Source organism: Pezoporus wallicus, unplaced genomic scaffold (assembly GCF_028554395.1).
Source record: "Pezoporus wallicus isolate ANWC-B61680 ecotype Strahan unplaced genomic scaffold, APGP_CSIRO_Pwel_v1 contig_4012, whole genome shotgun sequence".
Taxonomy (NCBI): Eukaryota; Metazoa; Chordata; class Aves; order Psittaciformes; family Psittacidae; genus Pezoporus; species Pezoporus wallicus.
In genome coordinates this window covers 3,052,285-3,068,518 of record NW_026637828.1, presented here as the reverse complement: position 1 = coordinate 3,068,518, position 16,234 = coordinate 3,052,285, and the positions used below count along the sequence as shown (strand labels likewise).

At 54.1% G+C, this 16,234-nt stretch overlaps 1 protein-coding gene across 2 annotated transcripts in view; it reads right to left on the bottom strand.

The window, feature by feature from the left end:
- Positions 1-235: 235 nt before the first annotated feature.
- NTN3 (netrin 3) overlaps positions 236-16,234 on the bottom strand; it is a 29,631-nt gene continuing 13,632 nt past the window's right edge. For both annotated transcript variants that reach the window (XM_057408031.1, XM_057408030.1), the window contains exons 3-7: positions 12,975-13,163; positions 6,904-7,053; positions 5,926-5,979; positions 1,046-1,120; positions 236-787 (exon numbers count right to left, since the gene is read on the bottom strand). In XM_057408031.1, the coding sequence (XP_057264014.1) occupies positions 459-787; positions 1,046-1,120; positions 5,926-5,979; positions 6,904-7,053; positions 12,975-13,163 (797 nt within the window). In that variant the 3' untranslated portion in view covers positions 236-458. The remainder of the gene's footprint in view (positions 788-1,045; positions 1,121-5,925; positions 5,980-6,903; positions 7,054-12,974; positions 13,164-16,234) is intronic.

Here is a 16,234-nt window from a genome sequence, read left to right as displayed (position 1 = left end):
GAGAAGGGGCAGAGAGAGATCTAACTGCAGCACATTTTTAGAGAGCAAGGAAGAAGCAGGGCCTGGATGCTGGAGAAGGGAGAACTGTCAACTCAAAGGTCACCAGGCAGAAGAAGACTAAAGGGAAAAGAAAAGCCTAGAAAACAAGTGCTACCAACAGCATGCCCAGAGAAGCACATCAATCCCCTTCAAGCTCCTTCAGGCACCATGGAATCTCACTCTGCTTTGCTCCTCATTAAAGGTTTGTCATTACTGTGTTATTTTTAATACACACTTAGAGGAAAAGGCCCACATGCGCACCATACGTGCATACAAGGGGAAACCATTGCCAAAATATACACTATAGACAGAAGAGTCTGTTCACACTATATATATGTACAGAGTCTCTGGGTGCAGTTTGGCAGCGCACAGCCGGGCTGGGGCTGAGCATGGGGTGGGATGGAATGTGTGGAAACCCCTCAGGGCTTCACACACTTTCCCTTCTTCTCCCGCCGCTGCAGTTTCCGAAGGCGGCGTGTCCAGGCGTCCCGCCACTGGATGACAAGGCTGTTCTTGTCAGCCATCAGTCCTGGCCGGTCAGTGGAGTTTTCACTGATCCCCATGACCAGGTACTTTTTGCTGATCTGGATCTTGGGGCACTTGCAGGACAGGTCTTTCAAGTGGATCCACAAGACATTGTCACCACGCTTGACCCGCTCGTCACGGCACTTGTAGACAGAGAGGATGTTGATGGTGAACTTGGCCCAGTTGGCCACCATCTCCATTTCGAGGATGTTCACCTGGACCACTGAGGGAAAGGAGCAGGAGACACGGTGGTGCTTTGCCTTGCTTCTCAATGGAAGTTCTGGTGACAGGAACTGCCCATCACCAGCAGCCCCACCTACCTCATCTATTGTACCCTTTGGGGGACTTATATGGGGACCCCTCTCCATGCTGGGTGCTCCCCGTGCCCTGGAACATCTGCATCTCGCCCACCCACAGCCAGCCTGTGGCCAGCCCCCTATAGCAAAGCCCAGCATGGTCCAGTGAGGGAGGAGGTCCTTACCATAGTCCTTCTTGCAGTACTTCTTCATGTTAATCTTGTAGTTGCCCTTGGCTGGCTTGCAGTAGGAGTCACAGTCTGTGGAAGAAGAACAGAGGGTTGAGCATGACGATGCTTGAAGGACATGGGGTCCCGTACCACCACAAGAGAAGAGGGTGGAGTGCATGGCAGCTCACAGGGGCTGGGAACTCAAATCCCAGCACAAACACCGACACCACATCAGCCAGGAAGAGAAATCAAGTGACTTTGGGCCTATCCAGCAGACTGTGTCACCTCCTGTGCTGATGGTGTCCTGCAAGATAAGTCAGCACAGGAGTAGTAGAGGGAGCCTGGGGACTCTCCTCTGAGATGCAAAAAAGGGATGGGTGGGAGAAATGTAGGTGAGCTAATGAAGGCCACCATGGAGAGCAGGTAGGGGCCATGACCAAGGAGAGTCAACCAGAATGGCCCTGCAAACCTGGGCAATGTGAGAAAGAGTGGGCTCAACCCCACCATCCACAGGGAGGAGGCCCAAAGGACAGTCTGTCCCCAGACCAGTGGGGTGGCGATCCTCAGCCCTCAGGGGCCAGGGTGGTGGAAAGCATCCTCATGGGGCAGCCCCTCCAGAGACCTGCAACTTGCCAGTGGCCCAGAAGTGGGGAAGGGAACTTGGGCCATGGGAAGCTGGTGGGTAAGGGACATGGCTCTGCTCTGCCACTGCTCCTCCTGCCCAAGCATCCCCTGCTCAGATGGGCTGGGGAGGCCACCATGCTGTCCACACCACAGCATCCTTTCCCTGCAGTCCCAGCTTCAGGCAAGGCCCATGTCCTAAAGGAGGCTCTTTTCTGTGCATTTCTAAAGACCCCAGATTTGCATCTCAAGCAGAGGGAGGGCAGGGAATGCCTCTTTCCCTCTCCCCAAAGGCTTTGATCCCAACAATTGCCTGCAGCAGCCCTGTCCTCCTTTCTTTTTCCCTGCCATCTTCCTTTGAACATCTCAATTTGTCTCTTTCCAAATGGCATGGTTGTGTTGTGTTGTTTTTTTTTTTTTCTAAGGCCATCTTTCATCTTTTCTCTCCCTCTTGCAGGTTCTCTCTGGCTTGGCCCCACATCCCAGGACAGAGCCAGCAGCCTCTGAAGTTGTCTTTGTTTGCAGGTTGCCACAGTGATTACGGGTGACAGAGACGAGGGGCTGGGGGAATAACAGTGCCCTGTGCCAAGGGGAGGAGGAGAAAAGAGGAAAGAAAACAGGAGCACAGACTCTGCTGCTCTCCTTTCTGCCCGGCTCTCCTTTATCTGGGACTTTGTGCCACCTGTCCCAAATTTGTCCTGGGGAAAAGCAGTGCAGCACAAAGCTAATTCTTGGAAGAGGGGGATGAGCCCCAGTTCCCAGCTCAGCCCCTCTGCTCCAGCTGGCAGAGCTGCCCCAGCCCTGCTGCATCCCCCAGGACTGCAGTGGTGGCTGTGGAGCTGGTGTGGGGTCTCCCCATGCTGGGGGGGCTGCTGGGTGCACTGAAATGCTCAGCTGTGGCACTAAAGGTGCCCCCATCTGCTGCATCCCTGGGAGCTGCCTCAGCCTCATCCTGGATCCCACTGCATCCTCTGAGACATGCTACAAGCCTGTCCCTGACACCCTGCTCCACCCTTTTATGCTACAAGAAAGGGACTCTAAACGGGAGCTCCCACCTCATTCTGTGGCTTGCCCAGCAGGATGGACAACCTTTTCCTCCCCACGCAGAGTGATGGAAGCTGAGAGGGGCTTTGGACAAGGGCCTGTAGGGACAGGACAAGGGGGAATGGCTTTAACCTGACAGAGGGGAGATTGGGGTGAGCTCTTAGGCAGAAGTTCTTCCCTGTGAGGGTGCTGAGGTGCTGGCACAGGGTGCCCAGAGAAGCTGTGGCTGCCCCATCCCTGGCAGTGTTCAAGGCCAGGTTGGATGGGGCTTGGAGCAACCTGGTCTAGTGGAAGGTGTCCCTGCCTGTGGCAGGGGGTTGGGACTCGATGAGCTTTAAGGTCCCTTCCAACCCAAACTGATCTGGGATTCTATGATGCCCTGCACACAGGCAACACCTCTGCTGCTGGTGGGGAGCCAGCACATGGGAAGGATGGATGGATGGGTGGATGGATGGATGGAAGGATGGATGGGTGGATGGATGGATGGAAGGATGGATGGGTGGATGGATGGATGGATGGATGGATGGATGGATGGATGGATGGATGGCTGGCTGCATGGACAGACAAAGCAGGTTGATGCTGCACACACATGGGAGGAGGTGGCCAGTGACCAGCGAGCCACCAGCTGGTGCAGGCATCCCCAGTCTGTGGGGCAGCGTTTGCAAGAGGCAGTGAGTTTGCTTTGCACATCTGGTTTACTTCTCCTCACCTTGGAAAAAAAAAAAAAAAGAAAGAGGAATATTTTGTTTTAAGAGAGATGTAACTTAATTAGGTGTTATGGCTGCAAATTTTTTACTGCTGACTTTGAATTCCTTTAAAGCCCTGTTTTGTGCGCCATGGTTTTTGTTAATTCTGCTAATGGGGAATGGGATTTTCTAGATTTTTTTTCCACTTAGTGGAAAATATTTTAAGATAATTATAATAAAAATTACAAGAGGTGGACCTAGGATGTTTCAGCTTTGAGACGGTCAGCAGCTTGGGCAGAGAGATCAAAGCCAGACCTCAAAGGCTCAGGAGGGTGGGAAAGGCAGCAGAAAGCTGGGAAGAGCGATGCAGTGGATGGCAAAGTCAGCAAAAAGCCTGGACGCACCCGGGGACAGGACCCTGCAAGGAAGAGGATGGGGAGAGGGGGGAAGTCCAGCACCTGAGCACGATGGCCCCGAACAATGTCCCCCTGTTCCTGCAGCCCAGCACTTGCTGCCAGCGGCAGGGAGGGATGTGGGGAAATGGGGGGAGAAGGGGCTTGGAGGCTGCCTGGGTTGGGAGGACTGCAGGGATTGAGAGGCTAAGTGCTGAGTGTCCTCTTGGGGAGTGCCCTGCTCATGGGGGAGCTTGGAGCTCCTGCAGCACAGAGAAGCAGCCAGAGGGGCATCAGGGTGCAGGAGGGTGCAGGCAGGGAGCAGGGAGCAGGCAGGATGCAGGAAGCAGGCAGGGTGCACCGCTGTGGCCAGCCCTGCCTGCAGCACCAGCACACTGGAGACAGAGAAACAGAGGCAGAGTTGGGCAAGGCAACATCACCCACCCCATCTCTGATCCCTGCCGGCCAAGGGGGCAGCAGGACTCCAAGAGGATCCCCTGCTCCCCCAGTGCAGGCTCTGGGCAGAGGTGAGCAACTTTGCATTAAAGATAATCAAGCTAGAAGCCAGAAATCTTGACATCACAAAGCCACAGATAAAACTAAAACAGTTTAAGGCAGACCTGCCCTGCTAAAACAAAGTAAACACCCGGTAAACACCACAATAGCCTGGGGAGGGGCTGTTAGCATTTTCCGCTCCCAAGGCGAGGTTTCTGCAGGAAGGAGAGCTGGGGAGAAGAATGTTCACAGTGCACTGGCTCTCCAAGGAGGGATTAGGCTCCCCCTGGGATAGATGTACTCCAAACTTCTAGAAGAGAGGGCTCTGAGCAGACCTTAGAGCAGCTTCCAATGCCTGAAGGAGCTACAAAAAACTTGGAGAGGGGTTTTGGACAGGAGCCTGTAGGGACAGGACAAGGGGGAACAGCTTTAACCTGACAGAGGGGAGATTGAGATGAGCTCTTAGGCAGAAGCTCTTCCCTGTGAGGGTGCTGAGGCTCTGGCACAGGGTGCCCAGAGAAGCTGTGGCTGCCCCATCCCTGGCAGTGTTCAAGGCCAGGTTGGATGGGGCTTGGAGCAACCTGGTCTGGCGGAAGGTGTCCCTGCCCATGGCAGGGGGTTGGAACTGGATGAGCTTTAAGGTGCCTTTCAACACAAACCAGTCTCAGATTTTGTGATTCTATGAAATGAGTCATGGGGAAGCTCCTCAGTACATATGGGTGTGGGGAGTTGGAGGCGCTTCTGCTCTCTTACCAGGACCATGTGCCATGGGATGGAGTGAAGGATGGTGCAGGATGTCTATTCCCCCACACTGGCATGTGAAAGAAGACCAAGGTCCTGGGGACAGCAGGGTGAAAGGTGACCTGAGGATGTAAGTGGCTGCTTCTTTCCCTAACTTCAACCTCTTGTAGTGGCTTGGGATCCCTACAGGGGTATGGCTAGGAACAGCCATGCTTCAGTGCCAACAGGACTGCAGAAGAAGAGGAGGGAAGAAATGCAAAGTTTGCAGCCTGCTGCTGAAGCTGTCCCTCCTTCGGTGGGTGACAGCAGCAGTGACACTGATCCTTTCATGGTCCTATCACCTTGCGCAGCCAGGATAAGCAGCTCATACCCAAACATTTCACTCCTCCAGACCTGTACCCACTCATCTCCCAGGGTAGACCTGGCAGCCAGTACCTTGGCACAGGAGCTCCTGAGCCTGCTAGACTCCCCTGCTCTCCCCAGCACTGCTCAGAGAGCCAGAGCCCTCAGGGGCAGAGGGCACCGAGGAGAAACTTCTGGCACTGGCAATAACAAAAGGAGAGTAATAAAAAGCCACCTCAGAAGCACCCACACCACAACCCCAGCCACAATCTGCTGAGGGGTGGCGAGGCCCTGGGGGCTGCATACCTGCTTTCCTCCCTAGAGGGGATGGAGAAACTCTTTCCCCAAGGCCCTGTCAAGCTTTGTTGGTCTCTTTCCAGAAATACACAGGATTTCAAATCTCAGTCATCACTTTCACCAATTTTTTTTTTTTTTTTTTGCTATTAAGCTTTTTGCCCATGGGTTTGGCAGGGCTCAGCCCTTCTCGCTTTGTGCTGGGTAGAGGGGAGATGGGATGGGATGTCTCTGGGCAGGGCTGGGGCCATGGGCTAATCCTGGGACGTGAAGCACTTACCCGCAGGCGCCTCCGTGCTGGTGACCAGGGAGGTGGGGTTGATGGCAGGGATCTCTGGAAGAGAAAAGATGTCTTAAGGAAAGGGATCCCCAGCTCTGGTGGTGACACTTGGGCAAAAGCCTCCTGCAAGCAAGGTGCAGAGGGGACTTTTTGGGTCTTCTCCAGCAGCTCTCTGAGAAAGGAAATGGAACGAGTCTGACCACAACAGCACAGGCCATTAAATAGGCCCAAAGATGCCCAAACCGAGCTCAGTGAACTGGGACAATCTGAGATACTGCATGCCCCATGAGCCGTAAGGCACTGCTGCAAAGGACGTGCTCCAGGGAAGAATGCTCCTTGGATGCTCAGTTCATCTGAATTCAGTTTGGGCACTGGATGGACGCTTGGCTGATCTGAGCATACTCCATCCAGGCTGCACAGCACAGGGGTAAGTTTGGGCAAAAAACTTTATCAGGACTTCCTGTGACAGAACCTCGGGGAAATTCTGTCCTAACCTGGGGAAGAAGAGGGGGAGAGGAGCCAGCCCCGCCAGCTCCAGCGGTGCTCAGGGCAGGAAGTTGTTCCTCTGCCACTTGTGAGAAAGTCACAGTCACTGCAACAGTAACATGGTTTTATGCTGACCACAGGATCTGGCCTTGATCCAGCCCTGACCACGTTGAGGGCTCAGCTGGGTGAGGGGTGCAGCTTGCTGCAGCTGAAGAGGTCACCCAGTACAGCTGTTTCAGCCATCTGGAAGCACTAACCCAAAGGGTCTTTTCGGAGCCTTCTGTGCTGGGGGATGTGATGCATGGGTGCCACCAGAAGGTGACCCAACCATCCTAACTTGATCACCTCCTGGAGAACATCCATAAAGATGGACATGCTCTCATCTCAGCCTCCCATCCACCACAAACTGCACGCACATGGATTGGTGACAAAGAGGCAGCCAGTGAAGCCAGCTCAAGGACAGCAGCTGCGGGTGCTGGTGGGGGCACTCACTGATGCAGGGGGCCACTGGTGAGCGGCTCTGCTGGTAGCCCTTAGCACAGCGGTTGCAAGTGAGACCGGTCACGCCGTCTTTGCATGGGCACTGCCCTGTCGTCTGGTTGCAGGTCTTGCCGGCTGCGCCAACAGGGTGGCAGTCACAAGCTGGGTGAGAGGGAGAGAGAAGAGGTTTCATCAAAGGTGATGTACAACACAGACCTCAAACTGGACCCAATGTGTCCCCCCTTGGAGAGGTGAGGAGGAGGTGGGCCAGTGCACTAGTGGAAAGGAGCTGCCAGGGCTGGCACAACCAAGGCCTGTAGGTCCAGACTGTGGCCCCATGTATGCTGCAAGCAGCATGGGCAGGATGGCAAGCAGAAAAAAGGCTTGGCCAGAGTACAGCTCCACTGACTGGGATGCTCAGGATGAGCCCCTGGAAACCCTGGAGGTCACACAGGCACCTGCAGACACCAGCTTGCATTTAAGGTCCAGACACCAGAACAGTTTCTTCCTGACCACTGCTCTGGGGACAGTCCATTGTGCACACAGGCAAGAGGAGGAATTTCCACAGGCAGCCCTTTCCTGTGTAACCTTTTCCTGTGCAACCAAAAGGCCCACATGGGGCTGTGCAAACCCTGGTTCATGGCCAGCATGGAACTGGGGCCACTGCAGGGACAGAAAGTAAACAGATACATGCCCAGGTCTGCCCTTCCCCCACCTCAACCCCAGGGCAATACTCCTGCTGCAGCAGTAAAAGGCATTTTCTCCACTCGCTCCCCCACCTGTGAGCTTTCCAGTCCATGGAGCTAAACCAACACTGAGATTTCACGCAAAGTCTGGCCTTGCCTTGATTTTAGGATAGTCTGAAGTGGGTCTTCTCGAAGCTTCTGAAGCCCACAAGCCTCAATGTTCATCCTGGCTCTTAGAGACCATGACCAAAGGATGTCCCTATTGCCTTTCTAATGCAGCCTCCCCAGAGACAAGCCACACCTGAGGTGGGTGAAAGTTGGGTATTCACGCTCAGAACAGACCCAAAGTTATTCTCCATCAGTGGATGATAGACCTACCGAGGGCTGTCTACATGGAAGAATGCAGGAAGGAGATGCTCACTCGGGAGCATCTTCCTGCCTGGGGCTGGGCTGGCTATGAGCTGGAAGAGGCTATCTTGGCCCCCATCAGTGTAAGAAAGAGTTGAACATGATTCCAAAGCAAAAAAAAACCCAACACCCCTCACTTTCCCTCACAGCCCCCCGATGTTATCATTTCCCTAATTTTCACCAGATGGGGCTGGTGGGAGCACCAAGGCACTGCTCCTTCAGGCCCCCTCCCACACGGCTAAAAACCAGAGCAAGCAGCCTGTAATGGGGACCAGATGCTTCACCCTTATCAGATCTTGGCTGGGACTGGAAGCGGACGTCTTTCTGACAGAGATATTTTGAGGGCTCAGCTGTGATAACAAATGGCAGTGAGCAAGGGAGCCTTGGCATGATGCAGGGCCATTGGAAACAAGGGGGCTTTCTTGGGCACCAGTGCTGGATCCTTGGTGTGAATTTTAAGAAGGGACATAAATCTCAACACAATCAGGATCCAACTCATCTAAGCAGATCTCTCTTCATGCAGTAGAATAAAGCTTTCAATGACTCTTGACTTTTTACCTGAATCAGCCATTAAGACAGCTTTTTTCATCTTAGGTCCACAGCAGATATGTGGTTTTGGGAGACGACCCTTGTCTCTGCCAGACCAACCTCCAGCCCCTTACCCTGCCATGGTGGGATTTCCCACAGGCTCACAGAAATCCTTTGCTCCTTCCCACTTGGATGGGAAAAGTATCCCAGGCAGCACCCAGTGCTTCCCCTGACCAGTCCCACATCCCAGCATGGCCGCATCTCACCACTCTGCCTCAGCATCTCCATCCTTCCTCATCCTGAGGTGACCGACAGTGGTGGCTGGCTCAGGGATGAAGGAACTGGGGGCATAGCTCCAGCTTCATCCCCAGCTCTACCACCACAGCTCCATCCCCAGCTGCAGCTCCAGCTCCATTCCTATCCCCATCCTCATCTCCATTCCCAGATCCAGATCCATGTCCGCTGCGCACACATTGAGCCCTGCTGCTCACAGCCCTTCCGGGTGCCAGGATCTGGCCCACAGAGCTTGAATAGTGGATTAAGTCACTAGCTTGGAGCTTAACTCATTGAGCTGTCTTGCTCAATGCATGTCTTGCACCTAATATTGAGGGTATTTTTGCATCTTAAGGCTTAGCTGCTACTGCTTCCCCAGTTTTCACTGCAGAAAGCTCAGGGTTTACAGCTTTGTTTAAACTACAGGGATTAAGGCACACCCATTCTTCATTTGACTTCGCAATTACCATCACTGAATTAATCCTGCAGGTTGTTCTGCCTTTTCCATTCTCCCAGCTTTTCCGTCTCGCAGTGCCCAGTGGTGACACCAGGACAGGGAGGCCCTTCTGGGAGGGAAGAGTTTGACTTAGCGGCTGAAGGCTACATTCCAGTTCCAGAAGGAGACATGGGCCTCTGCAATGTACAGTTGATATTTCTCTGCCTGTTTCAAAGATGTTGCATCCCAAGCAGAAATGAACCATGGATGGATAGTTCAGTAATGTGCACTGGGATCTGCTAAATAAAACGAAAGAGTTCCTGGCCTCTGGGCTGATTTTTCACCTCCTGAATATGAACTGAGCTTCATCCCTAGCACCTGCAGTATCTCTCTTTGCTAGGATGCTCAGCTTCTGCCCTGGACCATCACCATGGCACATGAAAACGTCTTCATCCAAAGCCACACCCCTCAGTTCCCAGCAGCTTACTCCACAACTGCTTTTAACATCTGTTGTCATGAGCCATGCTTTTCCTTTTCCTTCTGTTTTCTTGAGGAAGTGTAGATACCTGAGCTGTACGTACAAGACACATCTTTGGAAAACACAAGCCCAAACTCTCTAGTCACAGAATCCCAGACTGGTTTGGGTTGGGAGCAACGTTAAAGCTCATCCAGTTCCAACCTCCTGCCATGGGCAGGGACACCTTCCACTAGACCAGGTTAGCTGCTCTAAGGTCTTCCCAGAGCCTTCTCTTCTCCAGGCTGAACAAGCAGAGCTCTCCCACAGAGAGACCTGTCTCAGAGCAGAGGTGATCCAGACCTCTGATCATATCTCTAGCAGCAACAAATCCCATTCATGGCACTGGGCAGGTAGGCTCTCAGGTGCTGGTCCCGCTCCAAAGAGCTCCCAATCCCAACAAGATCCACCACTCGGTAAGTACAAGGAACGGGTGGAAACGCACTTTGCTTTACTGAAGAAGGGACAGCCAAAGGAGCAGAAGCATCAGGGATTTTATTATTAGCTCAGTTCCCTGAGGCAGAGACAGGAACTGGCTCCCAAGACCCAAGAACCGCCTTTACTGACATTCTCCTCAACATACACACTGTGGTAGGGAACAGCCCTTGTTCACATGCTCATCTGGTGAGGCTCAACCTTTGGAGCACTTCCAAACCTGGGGTAAACCCTGCCAGCCCTCCAGAAATGGCACCTCCCATTCCTGGCTGGCAGAGATCTGCCCTGGCTTGGTACTCGGACGGGCAGGAGAGGGACCCTGCAGCACTCAGCTCCTCTGCAGCATGGACTGGTGTTTCTCCTGCACAGCAGCATCAGTCCTCGCCCTGTCCTACCAGCTCCTGAGCACCCCTGGGTGCTCTGCACACTCCATCCTCTCCAGCGCAGCCACCTTGAATCTCAGATGCTTTCCATCACCTCAATGCTCCACAATTACAGGCCTGGGAAGATGGTGGAGCAGGACCAGGCACAGGCAGAAGGAGGCAGCCATAGCCCCTCTGCTTCGTCCACCCTCAGCCCTGAAAATGGAGGGACCTGAGCCAGAGCCTGGGTAGGAAATGCTGCACCTGCAGTATATCCTCCTCCCTGCTTCCAGCACCCAGCCAAATCCTGCTTGCTTTATTTATCAGTTTTTGCTCTCTTTCCTGGATGGAGCAGAAACAGAAACCTCAGTGCCCAGCACAAAGGCAGCACTGGAGATGCTGGGTGCCACAGAGAAGGGAACACCTGCAAGGATTCCACTTTGCTTGGGATTTCATGGGATAATTTTGGTAACAAAGGTAGAAGGAGCTGGTGAACCAAAGGGAAGCAGAAACCGCTCATCCAGGGCAGGGTGGGGAGGCTGGGTACTGACTGCAGAGGATGTGAGGGGAGGTGGAGGTGGCACAGCCACCCCAGTAGCCTCACAAGCCCTGGTGCCAGCTGGGGTGAGTGAGGACTGCCTGTGATCCCCCAGTGCTTGAGGACAATCCTCACAGAAAAGGGAATTTTGCTGCAGCTGCCCAAGTCCAGCAGTGCTGGAGCAGGAGCTGGGGACTGCTGCCATCCCTCCCTGGCCTCAGTCAGAGTCAGGACCCCTCCGGGAATGGGACAGGGCCCAGGATGCTGGGCTATAGACCTTCAGGATGCATGGAATCATAGAATGGTTTGGGTTGGAAAGGAGATTAAGATCATCCAGTTCCAAACGTCCTCCCACCATGGGCAGGGACACCTCCCACTAGACCATGTCACCAAAGCCTTGTCCAACCTGGTCTTGAACACTGCCAGGGATGGGGCAGCCACAGCTTCTCTGGGCAACCTGTGCAAACATCTCATCCCCCTCACTGTAAAGAACTTCTTCCTTAAATCTAACCTGAACTTCTCCTGTCTCAGTTTAAACCCATTCCCTCTTGTTCTATGGCTACAGTCCCTAGTGATGAGTCCCTCCCCAGCATCCCTATAGGCACCCTTGAGATACTGGAAGGCTGCTATGAGGTCTCCATGCAGCTTCTGTTCTCCATGCCTTGTCCTCCCTCCTCCTCTTCCTCTCTCCTAGTGTCACCCCAAGGATGGTGGTACCTGGCATGGCTTTGGGACCTGGTTGCTGCCTGGCATGAAGCCCGGCAACAGGAAACCCTTGCTGCTGCTGGGGGGCTGCCATGACCAGAGCCATAGCAGTGACATGGTTTGGCCATGCTGTTGGGCCTGGGAAGCCCATGGGAGCACGGGCTGCTGAGGAGGGATCTGTCGATCTGTGAGCTGCTTGGGTGATTACAGCTGATGAGCTAAGGAGGTGGCTGCAGGCAAGGCTGCCCTTGTCAGTGCTCAGCCATGCTCCTGCTGCTGTGCCAGTCAAACATGGAAAGTTTCTTCCTTTATCTCCTCAACTGCTCCCATGGAACACAGCATGGGAAAGGGACAAATGTCACCTCTTACATGAGCCAGAATGACAACAAAACTAGGGCACCCTAGAGGGGAACCCCAAAAGTCAAATCCTTCAATTCATGTCTGCGGCCACAACATTAACGGTCCAAAACCAAAACCACAGTTCCTGTGGACCCTACATAAACATACTATGTTTATGTTCTCACAGCAGCAGGGGTGCCCAGTGCCCATGAAATACTGCACTCCCTTCTGGGGGGTACTTGCACTCTAAGCTGGAAAAAGAGGGATCAGGGATGAATTCAGAGCACATGATGTCTGGCACAGGCTGTGGACCTTTTAAGGTCAAGCTGTGGCTCAATGGCTTGGAGCAATTGCATCTCTTGGCCAGCTCAGGGACAAGCCACCCTACCTGCAGGCACTATGAGCCATGGTGCTCAGCATCCTCTCCAAAACAGCTCCCCAGAGCTACCCCATAGCTAAAACACACACCCGGATCCTGCTCCACAGCCCAGCAGGATGATGGACACCTCTGCCAGCATCCCCAGCCCTGTAAGGCAGGAAAGCCATCACGGGTCATTTTGTGAAGCAGCTTGAACACTTCCAAGCACATCCATGGCCCAGACACCAGGACCCTGCCAGAATGGATGGAGCTCAAGGAATATGCTCACTCCCTGCCCATTGTCCTCCCCATTGCTTGAGGAGATGTGTTTGAAATGATGTCCCTGCCTGGTACTCTTGGGGTGGCAGAGGTGACCTGGATGACGGAGGCTGGAGGTGACCTGCAGCCAGGCTCTGAGCAAAAGGATGTTGCAAAGATGGGAGGGAGATCAAGACAGATTGTACGACCCACACTGCCTGCATGGAGAATCCCCCAGCTTACCTTTACAGGCCTTGCGGTCCGTAATGGACTTGCTGAGGTCCCGGTAGAAGCCCTCCTTGCAGTAGTGGCAGTGCCGCCCCGCGGTGTTGTGCCGGCAGTTGAGGCACACGCCACCGCTCTTCCTGCCTGAGAGCTTGTACAGCTCCATGTTGAAGCGGCAGCGCCGGGCGTGCAGGTTGCAGTTACAGGCTGCAAGGGAAGGGGAGAGGATGAGGGCTGGGGGTGCAACTTGGGACCCACCGGGGTGAGCTGGAGCTGCCCCAGTGCCAATGAACAGGACAGGCAGGGCACAGCTGGCCCCCAATGTGCTATCCAGATGTGCAGCATCAGCCAGTGCAAGGGGGTCAGGGTGGAGGAGAAAGGGCACATGCAGGGCTGGGGCATGGCTCAGGTGGAGGCAAGTATGGGGTGGAAGGGTGTAGATACGGGGTCTGGCAGCACACCCAGGCACCTGCAGCCCCATTGTCCCCCATCCCCCTTCCCACCCTCACGGGTGGGTGCACTGGCCTTGCTCCTGCTGCCTCACAGGGCACCATCCTCACCACCAACAATGGAGCCCCCAAACCCCTTACATTTAAGGCTCTACCCTGTATGCACGTGTGCACACACATAGCAGCCTGCACAGCAACCCATGTGTGCACAAACAAATGTGCACAGGGACACACACAAGCTCACGTGCACACAATCATGTATACGTGAACATGCATACACAAAAAACGTGCCCCTAAATATCTACATACATGTGCACACACGTGTCCATGAGCATCTAAATGTCCCCATATCATTACATGTTCACACATGCACGCACACAGATGTGCACAGAAACAGCTACATGCCATTACACAGAATCACAGAACCACAGACTGCTTAGGGTTGGAAAGGACCTTAAAGCTCATACAGTTCCAACCCCCTGCTATGGGCACATGTGCACAAATGCATGCTCACACACATGCATGAATATGCATGCACAGATGCTGGCACATGCGCACATGTGTGTGCTGCTGCAGACCCACACGAATGCTGTTCTTTCATCAGCTCCCCCTGCCTGGCTCCAAGTGTACAAGATAAAAAGCAAAGCAACACCCGCTCCTGCTTAACACTCGCAAAAGGATAATGGGAACAAGATTTCTTTTGGCGAAACACAGCGCCCTTCCCCCGGAGCTGGTAAATTGAGGTTGGGTGAGAGTTTTTCCAGGTGTCCTGTGAAATTCATTAATGTGTTAGACCAGATTTAACTGCTCAGGCCTGGCTTGGCGGGTGTGAGAAGTTGTCTCCCCCATGGCCGGCAGGAGCTTCAGTCCTGCAGAGCAAACACTCCCTCACCCGCCTGGTTGCAAGGATGCTGGTGGAAGGAAGAAAGAGCAAACCCTGGCCCTAAAAACAAAAAGAGCCTTTTGGAGGCCTAAGTGAGTGGGGTGAAAACTGGTGCTGGCACCACACGTTCAAACCCTCAGCTCCCCCCGGAGGTCCCTCATGCTGAGATTAGTGTAAAAATCACATGGCAGGCATCAAAATAACACTTGGTGTGTCAGTAGGTGCCTCGGGGGCTTGTGCCTTTTGAGCTCTTTTTCGTTTGTTTCCCTGGTGATGGTGAAAATAGGGACTTCTGAGGCAAATTCTGACTCTGGATGCTGGGATGCAGCTCCTGTAGGGAGAGCAGCAAATACTGCCCATGGTCCAAGTAGTCTGGGATGCTCTGTGCCAGGGATGCTGATGCTTGGCCAGGCTTTGCCAGGGCCAGGAGAGGTGGTAAAGTACCCCAGTATCCAGACTGTTCTTGCACATACCAGATAGCAGGACAGGGACAAGCCAGGTGGTTTGTGCCACTGAACTGAGGCAATTGCATGGAACCGCAGCAAAGGAGCAATATTTGGGGGTAGAGGGGCCTCGTTATTCCCTTGCATTACAGAAAGGCCAGTTGGGTTACCCCAAAGGGCAGCTCTGCTGTCCCATTGGGAATGCTTGGGGTCACCCCTGTTTGTCCCCTGCATCCTCTGGGGAAAGAGGGCAGATGGCAGCCCAGAGGGGAGTCTATGGGCAGCAGAGAAAGGTCAGGCAAATGATTCACTGCCCTTGGCACAGGTCCCTCCCTGTCTCCAGTTTAATTGGTGAGAGAGTAACTGGGACGTCTCACAGCATCACCAAACCTGCTGCAGGCCAGGGGCCCTCCTGGGTGGCACCTTTCCCTGGGAACATGCTGCAGGCCCTCCCAGGAGCCGGCTTCTGGGAAGAAACCTCCTCTTGCTGCCCAGCATCATCCCCTCTGGGATGCTGCTGTTGCCCACTCTGGGTTATTCCTCCCAGTCTAGGTTGGGGGTCAGGAAACTGCCTCCATCTGAGCTGGAGCCAAGCCAGGATTTTGGCATGGTCCTGGCCAGCCAAGGTGGGGATCTGGCCAGGCTGGGATGGGTGGCTGTCCCCTGCTCGGGGACAGGATCACATCAGCATGGGATCCACGGTTCAGCCATCTGGCACTAATTGGGGCAGTCAGGTCCCTCTTACCCAGATAAATACTTCCCTGTTCCTCAGCGCCGGCTAGGTTTCAAGCTCTCTCTGTCTCCCGTTAATCACTAATTAAAGGCTTGAATGTTCCCTGCTGTTTGGGGTATTAATAAGAATTTAATCGCACAGTTTGGGGCTAATTATGTGGTAGCTTGCTTCCGCCCTCATACAGTATGCCCAATTAAACAATCATATGATCAATTAAACAATCACAACATCTAACAATTTGCAATAATAGACTAATTAAATGTTGACACCTTGCAAAGGAGCAACGTTCTGTCCCCCTTTTGATGGTGGTTGAACCCCGGCCCACGCTCTGGCCACCCCACAACCTCTCCTCCTCCAGGCTGCTGCGGGTGAAGAGTGGAGGGTGATAGCGCAAGGCGGTTTGGGGCAGGAAGCCCCTCACAGGACAGGCAGCGCTGCGCACCAGGGCACACGTGTGGCAGGCGATGGATGGAGCCCGCAGGGCAGGAGCATGGCTGCTGCCCCTGGAATTTTCCTGGGAATAATTAGGGAAGGCAGCCGGCTCAGTGAAACCCTAGACCTGCCGCTGCTGCCAACCCGCAGTGGATTCAAGCTACGCCCCTGCTTTGGCTGGAGGAGAGCCCGGGGCAGGATGAGGCTGCACCTCCACCCTGGGATGGGAACCGAGACCCTTCCCTCCCATCCACACTGCCCCTCCTCATGCGGAACGTGCTTGGGAAAAGAGGGGCCAGGGCTCATGCTGCCAAGAAGCAGGAGGGGAAGCAGAAGTG